This window comes from Salmo salar, chromosome ssa27, assembly GCF_905237065.1.
Source record: "Salmo salar chromosome ssa27, Ssal_v3.1, whole genome shotgun sequence".
Taxonomy (NCBI): domain Eukaryota; kingdom Metazoa; phylum Chordata; class Actinopteri; order Salmoniformes; family Salmonidae; genus Salmo; species Salmo salar.
In genome coordinates, this window is record NC_059468.1 from 3,203,585 (window position 1) to 3,222,359 (window position 18,775).

The 18,775-nt window shown below is 42.9% G+C and overlaps 1 protein-coding gene across 2 annotated transcripts in view; it reads left to right on the forward strand.

Annotated features, from left to right (window-relative positions):
• Positions 1 to 18,775, forward strand: part of LOC106588202 (dolichyl-diphosphooligosaccharide--protein glycosyltransferase subunit STT3B) — a 110,706-nt gene that overhangs the window by 42,944 nt on the left and 48,987 nt on the right. For both annotated transcript variants that reach the window (XM_014176962.2, XM_014176961.2), the window contains exon 2: positions 16,525 to 16,633. In XM_014176962.2, coding sequence (XP_014032437.1) covers positions 16,525 to 16,633 — 109 coding nt within the window. The remainder of the gene's footprint in view (positions 1 to 16,524; positions 16,634 to 18,775) is intronic.

Sequence of the window (18,775 nt, forward strand, 5' to 3'; positions counted from 1 at the left end):
GGTACTGTATGAGTTTTAATAAAATCCCTTTTAAGGCAGGGATGTGCCTGAGTAATTGAGTACTTGAACGGATGTCAAAACTATCTTGTCTTGACTACTACGTTAATTTGGTTTAACTCTACTGTTCCATTTGTACATGTGGATTTATAGGGCACAACAGGAAAGAAGCCAAACATCACACTTCTTTCACATTAACTAGAGCTGGGACCATAAGCAAAAAATTACACGGACAGTGCCCTCTTACGAAGCAATTTTGATTGTCGGTAATTTCAGTGATTAGGCTGCACAACGTTGTCTGCTAATTTAGTTTTTCTCAAAAACCATTATTTGGTCAACAGTATTGTGTATTAACTTGCTTCCTGCAATGAAAATATCTGCCCTGTCCCTGTTTTTGCTGCTGGCTCTTATTCCTGCTTCCCCCCTCTGCACACGGAGTAAAGGGAGAGATGCATACTGACAGTTGAGCAACATTCTAAATATGTGTCTCGGCTTTGAGTAATTATTATCAATGATCAAATTACATCACTTTACAAACACAGTATGTAATTAGATGATGCGTCAATGGATCGACTAAATGGGGTCAGCCCTAATAGGTACCATACGAAGATTATTGAGTTTAACATGGCAAATCATGTAATTGAATTTGAGTGAGATATTAAAGGTTTGCGTTGGTTTATGCTTCGAAGTCTGTGCCTGACTGCGCTGGTTTGCCCACTTGGATGTCATGCTCCATAAAACTTATTGTCCACTTGATTAATTCTGTGCAATTTATTTTCAACCATACATTTTAATTTACTGGTATTCATATTATGGTCCTTGTTAAGTCTTAATGACTCCATTACATTGAACTCAGTCTGGCGTCTGGAGTCTTTGCCAGCCTCTGAGGGAGGATCAGCTCTCATACTTTCCTCTTAAATTTAATCATGCTAGTTAAGCAAAAAAAATAGCTTCAAACTTTTCAGTATTTGAAGTTTGCACATTTCTTTACAGAACTGAAATATCTTAAATTTGATACTTTGCTCTTTCCAGTCCCCCTGGACTACCTTGTCATCTTAATTGTTTTCTTAGCCTCATTATTAGTAGGCACATTGGCGCAGGGAGAGATTTGAGCCCCACAGATGGCCCCGTGCCCTGCCTGACTCATTCAGCGATATACAGTCACAATGGTGCTGAGGCCAGGAAAGATGGGGATTTATGCCTGCAAAGTCTTCCTTCGGCAGGATGAATCGTCTCCTTTCAGCAGAGTGGCCACACCCCCTCCATTTGCCAATTCATCTCACGGCTATAGAATATGTAGTAGCAGCTGTGTGTTTGGAAATAACGATGAAGGGTTGAGGGGGTACAGAGACGGTGTAATTACCGGGGCCCTGGCAGTAAATTCTCTGACCCCAGGATTGTCGAATTTGTGGCACTCCGCACATCCGGATATGGTTTCTTTGGGCAAAGGATAACTTGTGTTTCAATGGTAGCTTTACTGTCTCTGACTTTAGCGAGCTTACCGGGGAGCGTGTGCTCTGCTCGCTGTAAAGTGTGTACCATCTTGACGGGGGCTTTAGTGAGCGCCGTCGCCTGGTTGACGTTTGAGCCAATGAGGCGTGCGTGTCTTAGACGGTCTTTGCTATCGGTCTCAGTGACTCCTGGGGTCGGCTAGTCATTCTGCTGTACGGTGGTATGATGGTGATGCTTTGTCTGGGGGGGGAATAATTGCAGCTCCAAGCTTTACCAGTGTACTCGGAAAGCTCAGGGCCTCTTCTGCTCACTTGCACCTTCAGACCGAGAGCACCCCTTCAGAGTCCAACGGTCGACCTCCCACTGAAGTCAAGTTCTGATAAACTGCCACATCAGGGGACAACTGAGCGAGAAGTCATTTCATGCATAATTGTGTTTTAAGGTGGTAGAACCAGAAGAGTGGGGGAGATATGAAGTCGTCATGAGCAGGCTGTTTTTTTTTCTCCTCTAATTGGATAACGAGGAGGAAGACTGGAAGTTTGATCCAAATCAAAGATTTTGCCTATTCATTGAGTGGTGTCAATGGGTATTAAACATGTTGATTTTAAATATGATGGTGATTACATATGATTGTAATTACCACTGACGTTGTCCTTAATGTTTGATATGTCACATTGATTACTGAGCAGTTATGACAGGACTCTTTTTGTCAAAGTAATTGCTCTACTTCTCTGAGCATTCACTTTAGGGCCAGGAGAGTACCAGTATTGCGACGCTCCTTAGTATTGTGGCATGGAAACAAAACCCAAAGGGAATTTCACTTCTGTAGGAAAACAGCCCTAGTGTTGGAAACAAACCTGTTGTCATCCAGAGTCTCATGTATTTATTTCTCTCCCCTCTGGACTTCTTGGGTAGGTGCAGCATCTCGTTTCTCCTTTGATCGCCACAAAACGGGCTCTTATGATCGCATTTGTTGTGTGGCGCAAACGGCTCAATTCATCATAGAACAGTCGGGGTCATGCGCTGACATAGCTTCCAAGATGTTGCTTCAACAACAGCCTGTAAGCAGGTAGCAGCCGACATTATCCTCCTCTAACGGAATATTATAGGTGATCCTTTCATCCAGATGAATTTGGCTACCCATGGAGCAGTATAATAGAGAAAGGGGAGTTGTAGGGCTGAACAGGTAAGTCATACAAAGCTATAAGATGGCGATGGCCCCATGCAGCTTCTCGTCATGATCAGCGCATGAACTCTCAAAATATCCAATGACTTGACATTGATGCTTCCCAACTGTGCACTTCACTGTTTGCAGACGGGCGTTTTAATAAGGCGCCTCTATAGGTTTGGTATTATGGGCTCAAGTTGTCTTTTAGGATTTGATATAGTATTTGGCAGGGTGTTGTGTAAAAAGCCGGCCAAGCGTGGTGCGTTTGTCTGCAGTGCTGTTGCTGTAGCACCATTCTCATGTTCCCCCACAGATTTCTCTCATAAACACCCTTAACCAATATTTGGTTCCTTTCTGCCTCCCTTCTGGGAGACTGATCAGCTCCTCAGAGGCAAGAACGCCTCTGGTGTGCTCCTCAAAAGAAGCCGTTTAAGTTGGAGGATTTGACTGCCGACTCGAGAGCTTTTATTTTGTTATGGGGAAGGGTTCCTGTGCCAAACTGGAAATGTTCCTGCTCGGCTTGGTTGTGTTTGTTCACTGGCTCCTTCAGCAGAGTGCTGTAGGTGTTTTCTATTTGATTGTTTACTATCCACGGGGAGGCATCTCAGTTGTTTACTTCCCCTGCTTTGTTCAAATGTCACATCCGCTTAGATGGGAGACTCTGGGGAGATGGAGGCTAAGCTCTACTTGATCGGTCTAGTTCTGCAGTCCCACTGAGAAGAAGCCTGCTCTTAAAGCTGGAAGTCTTAAATAAGAAAGTAGCATAGCAGTTTGCTTTGAACTTTAACCAAGACAGAATCCTGCAATCATCTTGTTGAACTCGATCTCTGCCTCTAGATTCATTGTTTATAGGTTGGTAAGGTTGGATTATAGCTTCCCTGTAGTGGTTATTTGAATACTAAACAAAAATATAAAAGGTATTACTGAATTACAGTTCATATACGGAAATCAGTCAATTTAAATTAATTGGGTCCTAATCTATGGATTTCACATGGCTGGGAACACAGATAGCTTAAAAAACAAAATGGTAGGCGCGTGGATCAGAAAACCAGTCTATCTGGTGTGACCACCATTTGCCTCATGCAGCGTGACACATCTCCTTCACATAGAGTTCTGGCTGTTGATTGTGGCCCGTGAAAAGTTGTCCCACTCCTGTTCAATGGCTGTGCGAAGTTTCTGGATATTGGCAGGAACTGAAACCTGCTGTCGTTCACGTCGATCCAGAGCACCCCAAACATTTGTTGAGTATGCAAGCCATGGAATAACTGATATTTTCAGCTTCCAGGAATTGTGTACAGATCCATGCGACAGGGGCCGTGTATTATGCTGAAACATGAGGTTATGGCGGCGGATGAATGGCACGACAATGTCTGACTCAAAATGCCATCGATAAGATGCATTTGTTTTTCGTTGTCCGTAGTTTATGCCTTCACAACGTTGTCATCAGCAAACCGCTTGCCCACACGACACCATACACGCTGTCTGCCATTTGCCTGTTACGGTTGAAACTGGGATTCGGCTGTGAAGAGCACACTTCTCCAGCGTGCCAGTGGCCATCGACGGTGAGCATTTGCCCACTGAAGTCAGTTACGTCGCCGAACTGCAGTCAGGTCACGACCCTGGTGAGGAGCCAGATGTGGAGTTCCTGGGCTGGCAAGGTTACGTGTGGTCTGCGGTTGTGAGGCCGGTTGGACATACTACCAAATTCTCTAAAACAATGCTGGAGGCAGCTTGTGGTAGAGAAATTCTTTCAATTTTCTTGCAACAGCTCTGGTGGACATTCCTGCAGTCAGCATGCCAATTGCACGCATTGTGTTGTGTGACAACTGCACATTGTAGTGGCCTTTTATTCTCTCCAGCACAAGGTGCACCTGTGTAATGATTGTGCAGTTTAATCAGCTTCTTGATATGCCACTCCTGTCAGGTGGATGTATTATCTTGGCAAAGGAGAAATGCTCACTAACAGGAATGTAAACAAATTTGGGTACAACATTTTTTGTGTGTGGACAATTTCTGGGATCTTTTTATTTCAGCTCATGAAGCATGGGACCAACACTTTACATTGCATTTATATTTTTGTTGCGTGTAAATGAATTCTGTGCTAACAGGTCTGCATGCATGAGCAGGTTAAAGTGAAACAATCGCATATGTCATTTTGCATGTTTTTAGACTTTGACTTAATTTCTCAGACAACCTTTTCCCACGGACTTAAATACTGAGGAGTGGAATTAATTGAAATTGTTTTAGTCTGTCATTCATTGTTCACAAGGGCTTACTTTCATCTCAAATGGATTAATCTATTTTTCGTCTGTCAATTCCCCCTTTCATGCTAATTTCAAAACTGCTCCTTGAAGTTTAGGGTGATGTTTGCCAGGAAGGCTTTTATTGATAGTCCTTTGTTACTAAATTATTACATTTGACAATTAATTATTTTTTGAAAAACATTTAATTGGCAATCTGCATAAAGCATAGGTCAAACATTTTAATAATCAAAATGGCGAGCGGTAAAGTTGCTTTTATCGCAGAGCATGCTACTGACTGCTTCTACCCTGATATTGTGCATCTGTAATAAAAATACCTCTGTGAAAATGAAGACTTCTCGGGAATGCAGCACATCCCTGTAGAGAAAGCTTGTGTAACTGTTCTTATGGGGACTTTTGAGATCAGGGGACTTTAGCATTGCTTCCAAACTGTCCTCTGGTTCCCAAGAGTATGGCTTCGTTTCAGGAATGCCTCGCATTCACAAACTTGTACCGATTTATTGTATGTAGCCATGTCCTTAGTGTTTGGTCAATGTGGTTCCTTGATCAGTGTTTGGCTACTTTCAAATGAGCTGTGAGGTTAGGGGGTATCCCAAGCTCCTTGATGTGACTGGTTTCATTGAGTGTCAGTAAAGAGTCTAGATGAGCTGGCCTCATTGAGAGGGACTGGCTGTTCACATCACTCTGCTTCACCCTCTCAAAGGAAGGGCCAAAACACATTTGGCAACTGCTTTATTCATAACCTCCTTTTTGTTTTGTTTCTGAAACTGCAATCTATCGAGTGTGAAATGTTTTTTTAATAGAATTTGCCCGCTCTGCATGCTCCACTGCCAGCCGTCGATGCCTGTACCATGAGGCTAAACAACCATTTTTATTTTTCAGAAGCCGTGTACACATTTGTTTAAAGTTTGGTCATGCAGTGCAGGGACTTGCTGAGCGACGTTCTGAAACTCTTGTAAGGCTTTGCGTTTTCTTTGTTTTAGAACTCCGCTGACCTCCAGAGGTCCTGAACATGCTTAGCAAGCACTCCAACCCCTCATCTCTCATTGGGCCAGGCTTCTGCTGAACTGTTCCATGTGTGCATCGTCCATGACTGAGCTCATCGTTCTGTTTCTGCTGAGCGCCAGAAAGCAAAACCATGCAAATCTAATTCTGCCAAATACAACAAGTGTAGACTTTACGGTGAAACGCTTACTTACGAGCCCTTTCCCAACAATGCAGTTAAAAAGTAAGAAGATTAACAAATAGTTAAAAATAAAAGGGTTACACAAGGTAACACAAAATAACAATAACGAGGCTATATATAGACTATATATGGAGTACCGGTATGGAGTCCGTGTACTGTGGTACGAGGTAGTTGGGGTGATTGAATGAGGTAATATGTACATGTAGGTAGGGGGTGAAAAGCAGAATGTCCAGATAGCCGTTTAACTTTTCAGCAGTCTTTTGGATTTGTGATAGAAGCTGTGGTTGCTTTGTGGTAGAAGCGCGCTTAGCAGGAGGGGGCTAAGCGCGCACCCCTGAGGGGCCCCTGCATTGAGGGTCAGTGTGGCGGATGTGTTGTTGCCTGCCCTCACCGCCATGGGGCGGCCTGTCAAAGTCCAGTATCCAATTGCAGAGGGAGGTGTATAATCCCAGGGTCCTTAGGTTAGTGATGAGCTTGGAGGAAACTATGGTGTTGACTACAGCTCAGTGTTCAATCAACAGCATTCTCTCACAGGTGTTCCTTTTGTCCAGGTGAAAGGACAGTGTGGAGTGCAACCGAGATTGCGTCATTGCTGGATTTGTTGGGGCGGTATGCGAATTGGAGTGGGTCTGGGATGATGGTGTTGTGAGCCACTACCAGCCTTACAAAGCATTTCATGTCTACAGATATGAGTGCTATGTGGCTATTTAGTTAGTCCCTGTGCCCAAGAACAGCAAGGTAACCTATGGGGGTCTGCTTGAAACATGGCTATTACAGAGTCGGTCAGGGAGAGTTTGAAAATGTCAGAGAGCGATAACAAAATTATTTGATGACAGACTCAAGTCAGACCGCTGGTGAATGCATCAGACGTTAGCGTCAGTCTGAGTAAGTTTGAGTTAGAGGAGTTGTGATATGTTCACATTCTTATTTGGTTCATTTTAAAGTGAATGTAATAGCATAACTGGGCAGTCAATATAGCAGTAACACTGAATTGAAAGTCAGCGGGCTCTAGAGTGTCTATTTAAGCAATTAGGCCCGAGAGGGTGTGGTATATGGCCAGAATACCACGGCTAAGAGCTATTCATATGCACAACGCGGAGTGCCTGGACACATCCCTTAGCCGTGGTATATTGGCCATATGCCGCAAACCCCCAAGGTGCCTTATTGCTATTATAAACTGGTTACCAACTTAATTAGAGCAGTAAAAATGAATATTTTGTCATACCCGTGGTATTCAAGGCTTGAAACACTCAGTTTATAATTAGTTTCAAACCTTTCCTTTTAAAAGACAGTCTTACATGTCCATTACTTTCGTTACTTGCCTTGGGGCTACAGCAATAAGAATCCAGGGAAGACTTTTATCAGACTTTGCCCTAGTGTCCTTTTACAGGAACACTCTGTTTTATTTGCGCTTTGTCTTTACGTCAATCTGGAGCAAATAAGTCGAGCAAATAAACCAGACCGATTTATTTTTTTATTTATTATTATTTTTTTATTTTTTTAGTCTGTTCTCTCCACAGGCTAGGCCCAAACATAGCAGAACTGGGCTATATGCTATTGAACAGCTCTTGAAAATCTGGTATTGAGGGAGCTCCATTCAAAGGACAATTTTAGAAGCACTAACGATTATGGCAAACTTGACAGTTGGGATTCAGAAACGTTTCAATGCCGTTTCAAATGGCTTTAATTCCGTTGTACCCATGAACAGGGAAATTAACACCCGCCAAATGCAGATAGACTTTGTCATTCACGGATAAGAATGCATTTTTCACCAGCCACGTTCGCGGGTGGTCACACAGAGCATTTGGTAACTTAACCCCTGTGCGGCCTCGACGGACATCCAGCGAAAAATCATGTCGCCATTAGCATAACAAAATGTAATACTTTTTTTTTTCCCAAATTCTTTTCCAAATTATATCGTTTTATAGATACACCTCTCCTGAATCGAACCACGTTGTCCGATTTCAAAAAGGCTTTACAGCAAAAGCAAAACATTAGATTATGTTAGAGGAGTATATCGTAAAAGTAGCCACACAGCCATTTTCCGACCAACCACATGCATCACAAATAACCAAAAAACAGCTAAATGCAGCACTAACCTTTGACAATCTTCATCAGATGACACACCTAGGACATCATGTTACACAATACATGCATTCTTTTGTTCGATAAAGTTCATATATAAAAACAGCATTTTACATCGGCGCGTAACGTTGACTAACTATTTTCCCTCAAATGCATCCGATGAAACAGCGCTACAATTTACTAAATTACTATTCGAAAACATTTTTAAAATGTAATATTGTCATTCTAAGATTTATAGATTAATATCTCTTGAAAGCACCTGTAATGCCAGATTTAAAAATAACTTTACTGGGTAATCACACTTTGCGATAAAAGGGGATGCGATACTCAGAACAATAGGCTAGCAATAGCAATAGGCTAGCCATCTTGGAACAATCGCATATCAAATCTAGTCTTGTATACTATTGTCAATAATCCCTTACCTTTGATTATCTTCATCCTTAGGCACTTCCAGGAATCCCAGTTCCACAACAAATGTATTTTAGTTCAAAAAAGTTCATCCTTTATGTTCCATTAGCTTGTTGTTAACGCGTTCTGAAGGCTTCACCAAAAGTTCCGACGTGCGCGGGGCTACTCTTTCAACAAAATGCATTTTTTTTCTTATTTAGGTTCGTTCAAACATGTCGAACGTTGTATAACATAAATCTGTAGGGCCTTTTTCAACGAGAGCTCCAATAAGATTCGAGGGGGACGATTGCATTGTGTTTCAAAACGTTTCGAAAGGGGAGGGTAACCAGGGGCGCCGGCGTCATAATGGTGATGGCCCTCTCCGTGTGACCACGTTCCACAGCGTGTCATTCTGTCAGTTTTCACAGTAGGAGACTCAAATCACTTTGTAAAGACTGGGGACATCTAGTGGAAGCAATAGGAAGTGCTCAATGAACCATAGCTCACGGTGTGATTAATAGGCAACGTGATGAAGTTGAGTTCGCAATTCAGAATTCCACTTCCTGTTTCGATCTGTCTCGGGGTTTTGACTGCCATATGAGTTCTGTTATACTCAGACACCATTCAAACAGTTTTAGAAACTTTAGGGTGTTTTCTATCCACAAGTATTAATTATATGCATATCCTAGCTTCTGAGTTTGAGTAGTAGGCCGTTTAAAATGGGTACGAATTTTTCAAAATGCGCTGTGGCGCCCCCTATCCTAGGCGACCGTCAAGAGGTTAAAAAATATATTTCTTTTTTATATCCAAAGCTCACAGAAGTTGTCCTCGTGTTTCTTGAATACGAAGACATCGCAGTCTGAGATTTTTTTTTCCTTTCTTCATCAGACAAGTGAGGGTCAGTGTAACGGCCCATCCCTTAAAAGGCCAGCTGAACATTTCTGTCTCATGTAATGATTGTGCTTGATTGAGCATGGATCACTCCCGAAAACGTTTATTTACCAAAGTTTTTGTCATTGTTCACCTAGATGTATTTGTGTGCTTTTACATTTCGACTTAGGAGCTCATCATGGCAGCGTAGAGCCCTAAACTATCATCAGAAATAAGCCCTTTCACTCAGCATTTTGTGGCAGGGCAGTCACTTTTAACCAAATACATTTGGTTAAAAGAAGCAGGTCACAAAAATGTTATGAATAGAGTAGATTTAAAATCTGCCTGTCACAGTGGCTGGTAGACCAAAAAGTTAATTTCCCACCTTGCCCATGAACAATCAATATGGATATCATAATTATGTCTGTGCTCTGCAGATGGCTTTACATAGCTTGTCATTTTTCATGTGTTGATTTGAATAGACAGTTGCTAAGATCCTTGCTTATTGACATGATGGCAGTATGCCCCACCTAGGAACTGAAGCAGCAGCCATCTGTTATTGTTTCCCAACAACTACAGCCAGCTGGCTTCTTTTGAAAAGTAAAAAATTGTGACATTTTGAGTTAGACATCAATTTGAGTAAATTAATTAGTTTTGTTCATAATTTGACATTTTTTTCATGGTGTTAAGATTTAACGATGTTCCGCGGATGCTGGTTTTATCTCTGGAAGCCATGCACATGATCAGATACAAGTTCTTTGCTGTTTCAGCAAGTATTTACACACTGAAATTATGCAGATTGTTTTTATTGCTCATTCCGTAATCCCCGAAATGGTTGACTTGGTGGAATCATTAGCTCAATTTGGTATTCATCACATACTGATCTTATGAGCATATAGTTTTTCTTTCCCGCTCTTGTTCATGCAAACACCACTAAATCAGCAGTGACAGAACCTCATCAAGCCTGTATACTGGTGAGCAAGTAATTACAGCTAACATTTAAATCCAGAATGATCAACTAATTTCCTGTAGCGTCTGCACAATATTGCCATCAAACATCCACAAAATGCAATTACTTGATGGATCGTTGAGCACGGAGCTCAGTAATTTAATCGTGTCGTGTGAATAAGAATACAGCCCATTCGCCAAAACGTCTTCTCGACCAGCTTCTGTCTCTGTTGGACACTGCGGTATTATAGTAAACAAGTGTCACTCTTTTCCGCCATATGTGACTTGTTTCAGGAAACTAGGCGTATGTCGCAAGTCACTACTTCACAGGAGAGCCATTTGAACGTAAACATATATTTTTTTAATCAAAATGCATTTTTGTGCCTTCTGGAACATGTGAACTTTCATGTGCCTTAATAGCTACCTTGTATTCCATCCATAAATACGAAGACAATTTTAAATGACGAGCCTAGTTGGTTTAGCCATGGAAAAAGTAAGGAACCTTCCCACTAGCCATGATTGGCTGACATAATGGATGGACATGTGGCGATGAGTTTGGATTGGTCAGCCATGTAGCATGCTTCTGTCTATAACGTGAGCTGCTCAGTATGTGTTGACAGTCCTTTCTGCCACACCGTTTTTTAAAGATATAACGTTAGCCATCGAGAACTAAAGGGTTGCTACTTTTCTCAACATTGATGCTCTGAATTTAGCAGGCGCTATCGACAAATCAGTAGGGAAAAAGTGAATGGCTACTTTCTGCACGAGCCACGAGCCGGAGTGACTTGACACAAAACTACAAACAAAATGGAATTAAATGGTTCCAGTTTGCCATGAAGTGTTCATCCATGTATACGGGTAAGAGTCTAGCTACATTTTCCAGATATATACGTTTATCACATGGCCTCACATGAATCCTTAAAGAGATGGGTGCGACTAAGGCTTAAGAGGGTGTGAACGAACTCTCCAGTAGGTGTAACAAAATATTCAAGGGCCATTTTCTCAAAAGTTTTTCAACTTTCAAAGTAGAATTACTTCCCATTTCTTTTTCAACTGCAGTGTCTGATATACCATTTTGTAGTTCGAGTCTCTACTTTCATCCAACATTTAAAAAAAAAAAAATTCAAATGTTGATACCTAAGTTACATATGAGCATGTGGTGAGAAGGGGAATAGGCTGTGTGTGCACAGTCCTGCCTAGTGGGTGGGGCCTCCCCCGAGTGCCATTGAGTCGTATGGAAAGTAGCCAAGACTGGGTCCACTGGTAGAGCCTTGGCTGACGGTCCTTAATCTCCCATGGGTCTCCTAAAGCCTGCTGTAATGCTTCAACTCCAAGTAATTCAACTGGAACATCCCATAAGAGACCATTATCAAGCTAGTTCTGGTGTATGTATTTGTAATCCTGTTATTCAAATGTTTAATTTAGGTGGCAACTCAGAATATTACTCCTAACCTCCTCTTCTAGAGTTGACACTTGCATTTTATTTTTATTTCACCTTTATTTAACCAAGTAGGCAAGTTGAGAACAAGTTCTCATTTACAATTGCGACCTGGCCAAGATAAAGCAAAGCAGTTCGACAACATACAACAACACAGAGTTACACATGGAGTAAAACAAATATACAGTCAATAATACAGTAGAAAAATAAGTCTATGTACAATGTGAGCAAATGAGGTGAGAAGGGAGGTAAAGGCAAAAAAAGTCCATGGTGGCAAAGTAAAACACTGGAATGGTAGATTTGTAGTAGAAGAAAGTGGAAATAGAGATAATGGGGTGCAAAGGAGCAAAATAAAATAAATAAATACAGTAGGGGAAGGGGTAGTTGTTTGGGCTAAATTATAGATTCGCTATGTACAGGTGCAGTGATCTGGGAGCTGCTCTGACAGCTGGTGCTTAAAGCTAGTGAGGGAGATAAGTGTTTCCAGTTTCAGAGATTTTTGTAGTTCGTTCCAGTCATTGGCAGCAGAGAACTGGAAAGAGACGGCCAAAGGAGGAATTGGCTTTGGGGGTGACCAGAGAGATATACCTGCTGGAGCGCGTGCTACAGATGGGTGCTGCTATGGTGACCAGTGAGCGGAGATAAGGGGGGACTTTACCTAGCAGGGTCTTGTAGATGACCTGGAGACAGTGGGTTTGGCGACGATTATGAAGCGAAGGCCAGCCAACGAGAGCGTACAGGTCGCAGTGGTGGGTAGTATATGGGGCTTTGGTGACAAAACATATGGCACTGTGATAGACTGCATCCAGTTTGTTGAGTAAGGTATTGGAGGCTATTTTGTAAATGACATCGCCAAAGTCGAGGATCGGTAGGATGGTCAGTTTTACGAGGGTATGTTTGGCAGCATGAGTGAAGGATGCTTTGTTGCGAAATAGGAAGCCAATTCTAGATTTAACTTTGGATTGGAGATGTTTGATGCGAGTCTGGAAGGAGAGTTTACAGTCTAACCAGACACCTAGGTATTTGTAGTTGTCCACATATTCTAAGTCAGAACCGTCCAGAGTAGGGATGCAGGACAGGCGGGCAGGTGCAGGCAGCGATCGGTTGAAGAGCATGCATTTAGTTTTACTTGTATTTAGGAGCAGTTGGAGGCCACGGAAGGAGAGTTGTAATGGCATTGAAGCTCGTCTGGAGGGTTGTTAACACAGTGTCCAAAGAAGGGCCAGAAGTATACAGAATGGTGTCGTCTGCGTAGAGGTGGATTAGAGACTCACCAGCAGCAAGAGCGACATCATTGATGTATACAGAGAAAAGCGTTGGCCCAAGAATTGAACCCTGTGGCACCCCCATAGAGACTGCCAGAGGTCCGGACAACAGGCCCTCCGATTTGACACACTGAACTCTATCAGAGAAGTAGTTGGTGAATTTGTTCTCTCCCATACCTGCTTTTGAAGGCATTTCACTCTCATGCAGGAGTCGCGACTCCAGTATGGATTTGTTGCTAGTTGGTCCCCATAGACTTCATTTGGCATTTATTCGCAATACTTTTTCAATTTATCTGAAATGGCAATAAGACATGCCATAGGTGTGTAAAGTCGGGCAGTTGGGAATCAACAAATCCATGCAGGATAACCTGAGGACAATCAAGAAGATTGGCCAACCTTGAACCCCAGGTGTACGGTTTGCTCTAGTAATCACAGGCACAGCAGTCTATTTTGTTTAACTGTTCAATGAGCTCAACCAAGCTCAGAACATAGTCTTGGACTGATAAGTTTGCAGAAGTTAAGCAATCCCCCCCCCCCTTGCTTTTACCGAAGTCAAAGGCAGAACCAGATGTATGCTACTTATTGTGACTAGCTTTTTGGAAAGGTCACCACTCTGCAGATGGGTCTGCTCCCAAACTGTGCGTTCTTGGTTTGTTTGCGACTTGTGTGGGCTTTCGTGTGCAAATTCTACGAAATCACCAAATGCCCGTGTTAAACATTGAGCTGTTGTGTTTCAGGCAGCCCCAGCTTTATATTTGCTACCACTGAGTGGTTAATTCCCTGAACTCTAACACTTCCAGGTAATCTATCCATAGTGTGAAGACAGCGGGCAATTAGGCTTAGTCAAGGTGGCAAGTGCACTCCGGGACAAAAGTCCATTTGGACATTTATCCAAACAGCAGGAGCAGGGCAGGAAAACCAATGATGCATTTGATTATGTGGTTACCGAGGTGCAAGACGTTACCGGCTCATAAACCACAAAGGAGTCCCTTTTTTTGAATGCACTGAATGAGGGCTTTGTAACAATGGAGAACTCATATCTGTAACGGACATGATCGAAATTAGTTGTGACGCCTGAGGGCATCCCCAACCAATTTCAAATGCATAAGATGCTGTGAATAATTTGCATTTCGCAGTGAAATTTGCTCCAGAGTTGACACGTAAGCCACATTTAGTTCATTTCCATGCTTCCGAGGCCAGACATGATTTAAACGGCAGGAGTTTGTGTCACTTGAAGCTCACCTGCTCACTACTTGACGGTGCAGTGATGTTCTGTCGGCCGGGAGCGACTAGGCAGTTATGCATTAAATTCCTAATGCACTTGGCAGGCCACATTATCCGCCCCATCAAAGTGACAAGTGCAAGGATAAAACACTCTGCTCTGCTGTCCATGAGATCATTGGAAAATGTTTTTTTTGTGTGAATATGGTGAGGCAGCGGGTGAAGTTTTTTATAAGTGCTTTCTGCGGTTCTCTTTTTTTCCGCCTCTGTGCTTTGACAGTTGACGAACAATAGCTTCCCTGTGTAGGGTATGAGAGGTTAGGTTGTGGCAGTAAGTGCTCTTTGCTGGGCAGCTCTTATACCTGGCTGCATTTGACCCTTTCTGGTCTCTCCATGCTCCAGAGTTTGAAAGAAACACTGGTTTTGCTGGCTCATGCTCAAACTTCTGAAAGTGTCCAGTCTCAGGTTATAAAATAATGTGATCTGACTGCATGAGGAGCCACAGGGATAAACAGTCCTAGTTCCATCTCTGTGGAAGAGCCAGCTTGTCTGTGCTCATCATGTGCACTGCAATATAAGGTGTGTGTGTGTGTGCTCAACAGTAGCTTGTTCTCACTAGACGTGTCAGTCAGTGAATAAAGAATGAGCCATAACAAAAGCATGTGTCATATTCTACTTGAAAGTGAACTGCAACAGTAAGTGCACCAGACCTAATAGGTATGAATAGTGCAAGTGTTTGTTTACATCCTTTAATTCTTTGTTCCTCGCTGGCTTTTGTCACTGTTCAAAGCCTATTTCCTCGGTACCAGAAATCCTTTTAAAAGTGCCAGGACTTTAAATCTCCCGTGTGTACACACTGATATAAAATAACGTAAGCCTAGAAAAGACAGTCATTTACTAGAATTTGTCCCCCAAACACTTTATCGAAGGATTTTGGCCATCCCCTTTCCCCACCTGCACATACGAGTCCTTCAGGTGAGTTGTGTAGAAGAACAAGCACCATGCAGTGATTTTAATGAGCTTGCCACCCATTTTGGTGTGTGTGTGTGTGTGTGTGTGTGTGCGCTGCTTGTCTCCCAGCAGCTCAGTGACCGTGTGCTTGCTGGCTCGAATCTCCTGAATCATCTGCTATGGAGCCAAAGTATTAGGGAAGGATGCTGCTATTGTCCTTAGGGGTTGCTGACATGCCAGGGTTGGGGCTGTTTCTGCAGACAAACGTGATCTGTCCCAAGGATGGATGTCCTTATTTCAGAGCCACTGGTGCATCACATTGCACAACTGACTCATGAAGTGTATTATATTACTCTGGTTACATCAACTGTCCCCTACATATATAAACTGTTTCTTTGTTTTTCACTTGAACTCTAACATCACTGCCTCGCGCTGAGCCATATGAAGATTTTAGATATTAATCTAACTCATGGCCTAGCATGGAATCTAAGCAAAGCAAGCAACCACATGTGAATCTGTATGCAAAGCGTTTACAGAGTGGCTTCTGGCAGACATTTCACAATCTTTAGAGAGAATTAAATGAAAGCTTGCCGTTTCAGAGCGGCGATGTCACGCAAACCAAGCGGACTCTGTTCGGGTTGGAAGTTTGGGATGTCTCCGTATTGTCAGATAAAGTTGGTAATTGTCCTTCAAACTTGCACTAGCAGTAGACTCTTCTTTCAAGGATGTGTTAACAGGCAGGCCTACGCATATATGGGCATTCCATAGAGGAGATAATGTGCCCATGAATTGTACTTAATGTTTGCTTTTTCTCTGGCAGTTGTCTTCCTAGTGTCTGCTTTTTTTTTAGTGTTTGTGGCTCGATAGCAGTCCAAACCATTAAATATCTTCGGTTGCATTAATTTAGCTATTTGATTGTTTCTCTGAAGACAGTTTTTATTCTTTTTGGTCACTTAAACCTGTGCTGGCTGGGACATTGTTAGAAGTGAGGCTTTGTGAGAGTGCAGAATTATGAATGTGATTGAACTTGCAGTTGATCGGAGCGTTATTGGCTCCAATGCAAAAGCTTGCATGCTGAAGGGAAGCCTACTCTCAAATGATACAAAGCATGTGCAGCAATACTGGCCGCCTTTTTTGTAGAATCAGGAAATAGTAAGGCTATCCTTTCCAAATAATATTTGTTTGCACATTCAACAAAATCTTAACGAGATATTTGTATTAGCTACCTGCTTTTGTGTGCCACTGTTTATTTTTGCCTTGTACCAAAACAAAGCCATATTCTCCATCTTCCACAGGTTCAACTACAGGTCGACACATCATCTGACCACAAATGGGTTTTACGAGTTCCTCAACTGGTTCGACGAGAGGTCGTGGTACCCCTTGGGGAGGATCGTGGGGGGCACAGTAAGTTTAACATGTTCCCTTCTGTGATCAAGCTTAAGTCATCCCAATTAAAAACGAGCCTGTTGGATGAACACATTACATATAAATAAATATAGGCCTAGACTCCCTGTGTGGTTGGGGGGGGGGGGTGTTAGCTGATGAAGCACCATGGACCGTACCTTTTCATAAGCCTCCCTCAGTGCTCCTTGGTCTTAGGCACGCTCCGGAAGCAACCAGTGAGCTGTTAACTTGGCAGATTCCCCTTGACTGTTTACCAACAAGAGAAGCTGTTTGGAAATCACAACCTTTTCCCCGTGAGTTACTACCTGTTGGTTCTGCAGGCTTTGCCTCCCGTTCTCCTCCTCCTTCGGCGACGCGTCATATTTTTGGGCGGACCTGTAAAATGTGCACTGAGCGCTGTGAATAAAATGCGACTCTGCTCTTCCTCCCAACTCCCGGCATGTCTCTCTGTACTGTGAGCACAGTAGCTAATGGGGGCGACCGGTTTTCGCCAGCCTTGGTAGTGCAAACCTGTCGAAATGGCTCCCTCTGTTACCTCCATCACTTTCTCCACCTAGGTTGTCAGCTGAAGTTTCTCTCTTTTGTTCCCTGCTGTGTACAGTGTATTTACTTCAGGGTGGTGGGAGACAAGCGCCGAGCAGTTAAGACAGCCAGACATATCAGCACTCGGTACTATTGTCAGTCGTTTTAGCAGCAGCGGATATCGCAGCTGTGGAATATACGTTAGTAGCAATGGCAGGTGTTGCTGTTTAGCAGCAATGGATTCAGTCATCCTGCACAAGGGATCCGAAACATCCTAACCTGTGGATAACTAGTCTGTGTAGGCAATGGACCATACTGATGCTCAGCGTGCCAGGTTACTGGTCACATTCAGCACTGAGAATGCAGCAGGGTTTAAACCACAGGTGGGTCTGACGCTGAGTACACAGAATGCAAATGCCCAGCAACGTGCAAACGGATGGTAGATCCAGGTTCAATACCTCTGGCAGATAACTCTGCCGCTGTTAACTTTTTTTTGCTGCATTTCAGCTACTTGGCTCAATAAGCTCTGTTTTGCTCTATTTTCTTGCTCCCCCGACACATGATTCCACTATGAAGGTGAGAAGTGTTCCCCTCGCCTGTCCTGATGGTACTTACACGCAGTCTACAAGGTATGAAGGGCCTTTGAATTTTGTCAGGCAGCCTTCGGAATGTTACAAATCACCTGTTCTGAAAAGAGTGCTTCTATGAAGTCCTTCTCAGAAATCACACCAGTTGTGGGAATACTGTAGTGTGAAAGCAAATTAGCTCATACTCTTTGTCTCTGACAGTCAACAGAGTAAAGGGAATACAGTCCTACACAATGCTTGGCTAACTAGGGCTGTTGCAGTGACCTTATTAACGACGGTCCTGACCGCATTCAGATTCCACGTGGCCGATGAATCCTAATCATTTGTGCGCCATAGGGTGGCGCACAATTGACCCAGTGTCGTTCGGGTTTGGCCGGGCTAGGCCGTCATTGTAAATAAGAATGTTCTTACCTTGTTAAAATAAAACCAAAAAAGGCACCTGGACATGCGTTGGCTGCACTCAACTCGCTAACGACCAACAGGTCGCTAATGGCCTTGGACTCAGCGCTCTATTGTTCCTCTAACCACTCTGACATCAATGCAATCAAAAATCACATCAGATACTTATCTAAACAGTGTCATGCTTTTAAAACTTAGCTCACTGTAATAGGTCAATTTTAACAAAAGTTCAACAAGGTTGTAACCGAGTGTAAACCTGGTCTTTGTGGATGTTTCCAAGCCAAACAACGAAGTGGTCAGCGTTTTCTAAGGTGATTTAATTCTAAACACCCATACGCAAATTAGAGCTTATGCAAAGGCCTATACAGTATTCAGACCCCCTTTTCCACATTTTATGTTACAGCCTTATTCTAAAATGTTTTCCTCATCAATCTACACACAATACCCCATAATGACATAGCAAAACCAGGAGGGAAAAAACACACCGTATTTACATAAGTATTCAGAGCCTTTGCTATGAGACACTAAATTGAGCTCAGGTGCATCCTGTTTCCATTGATCATCCTTGAGATGCTTCTACAACTTGATTTGAGCCCACCTGTGGTAAATTCAATTGATTGGACATGATTTGGAA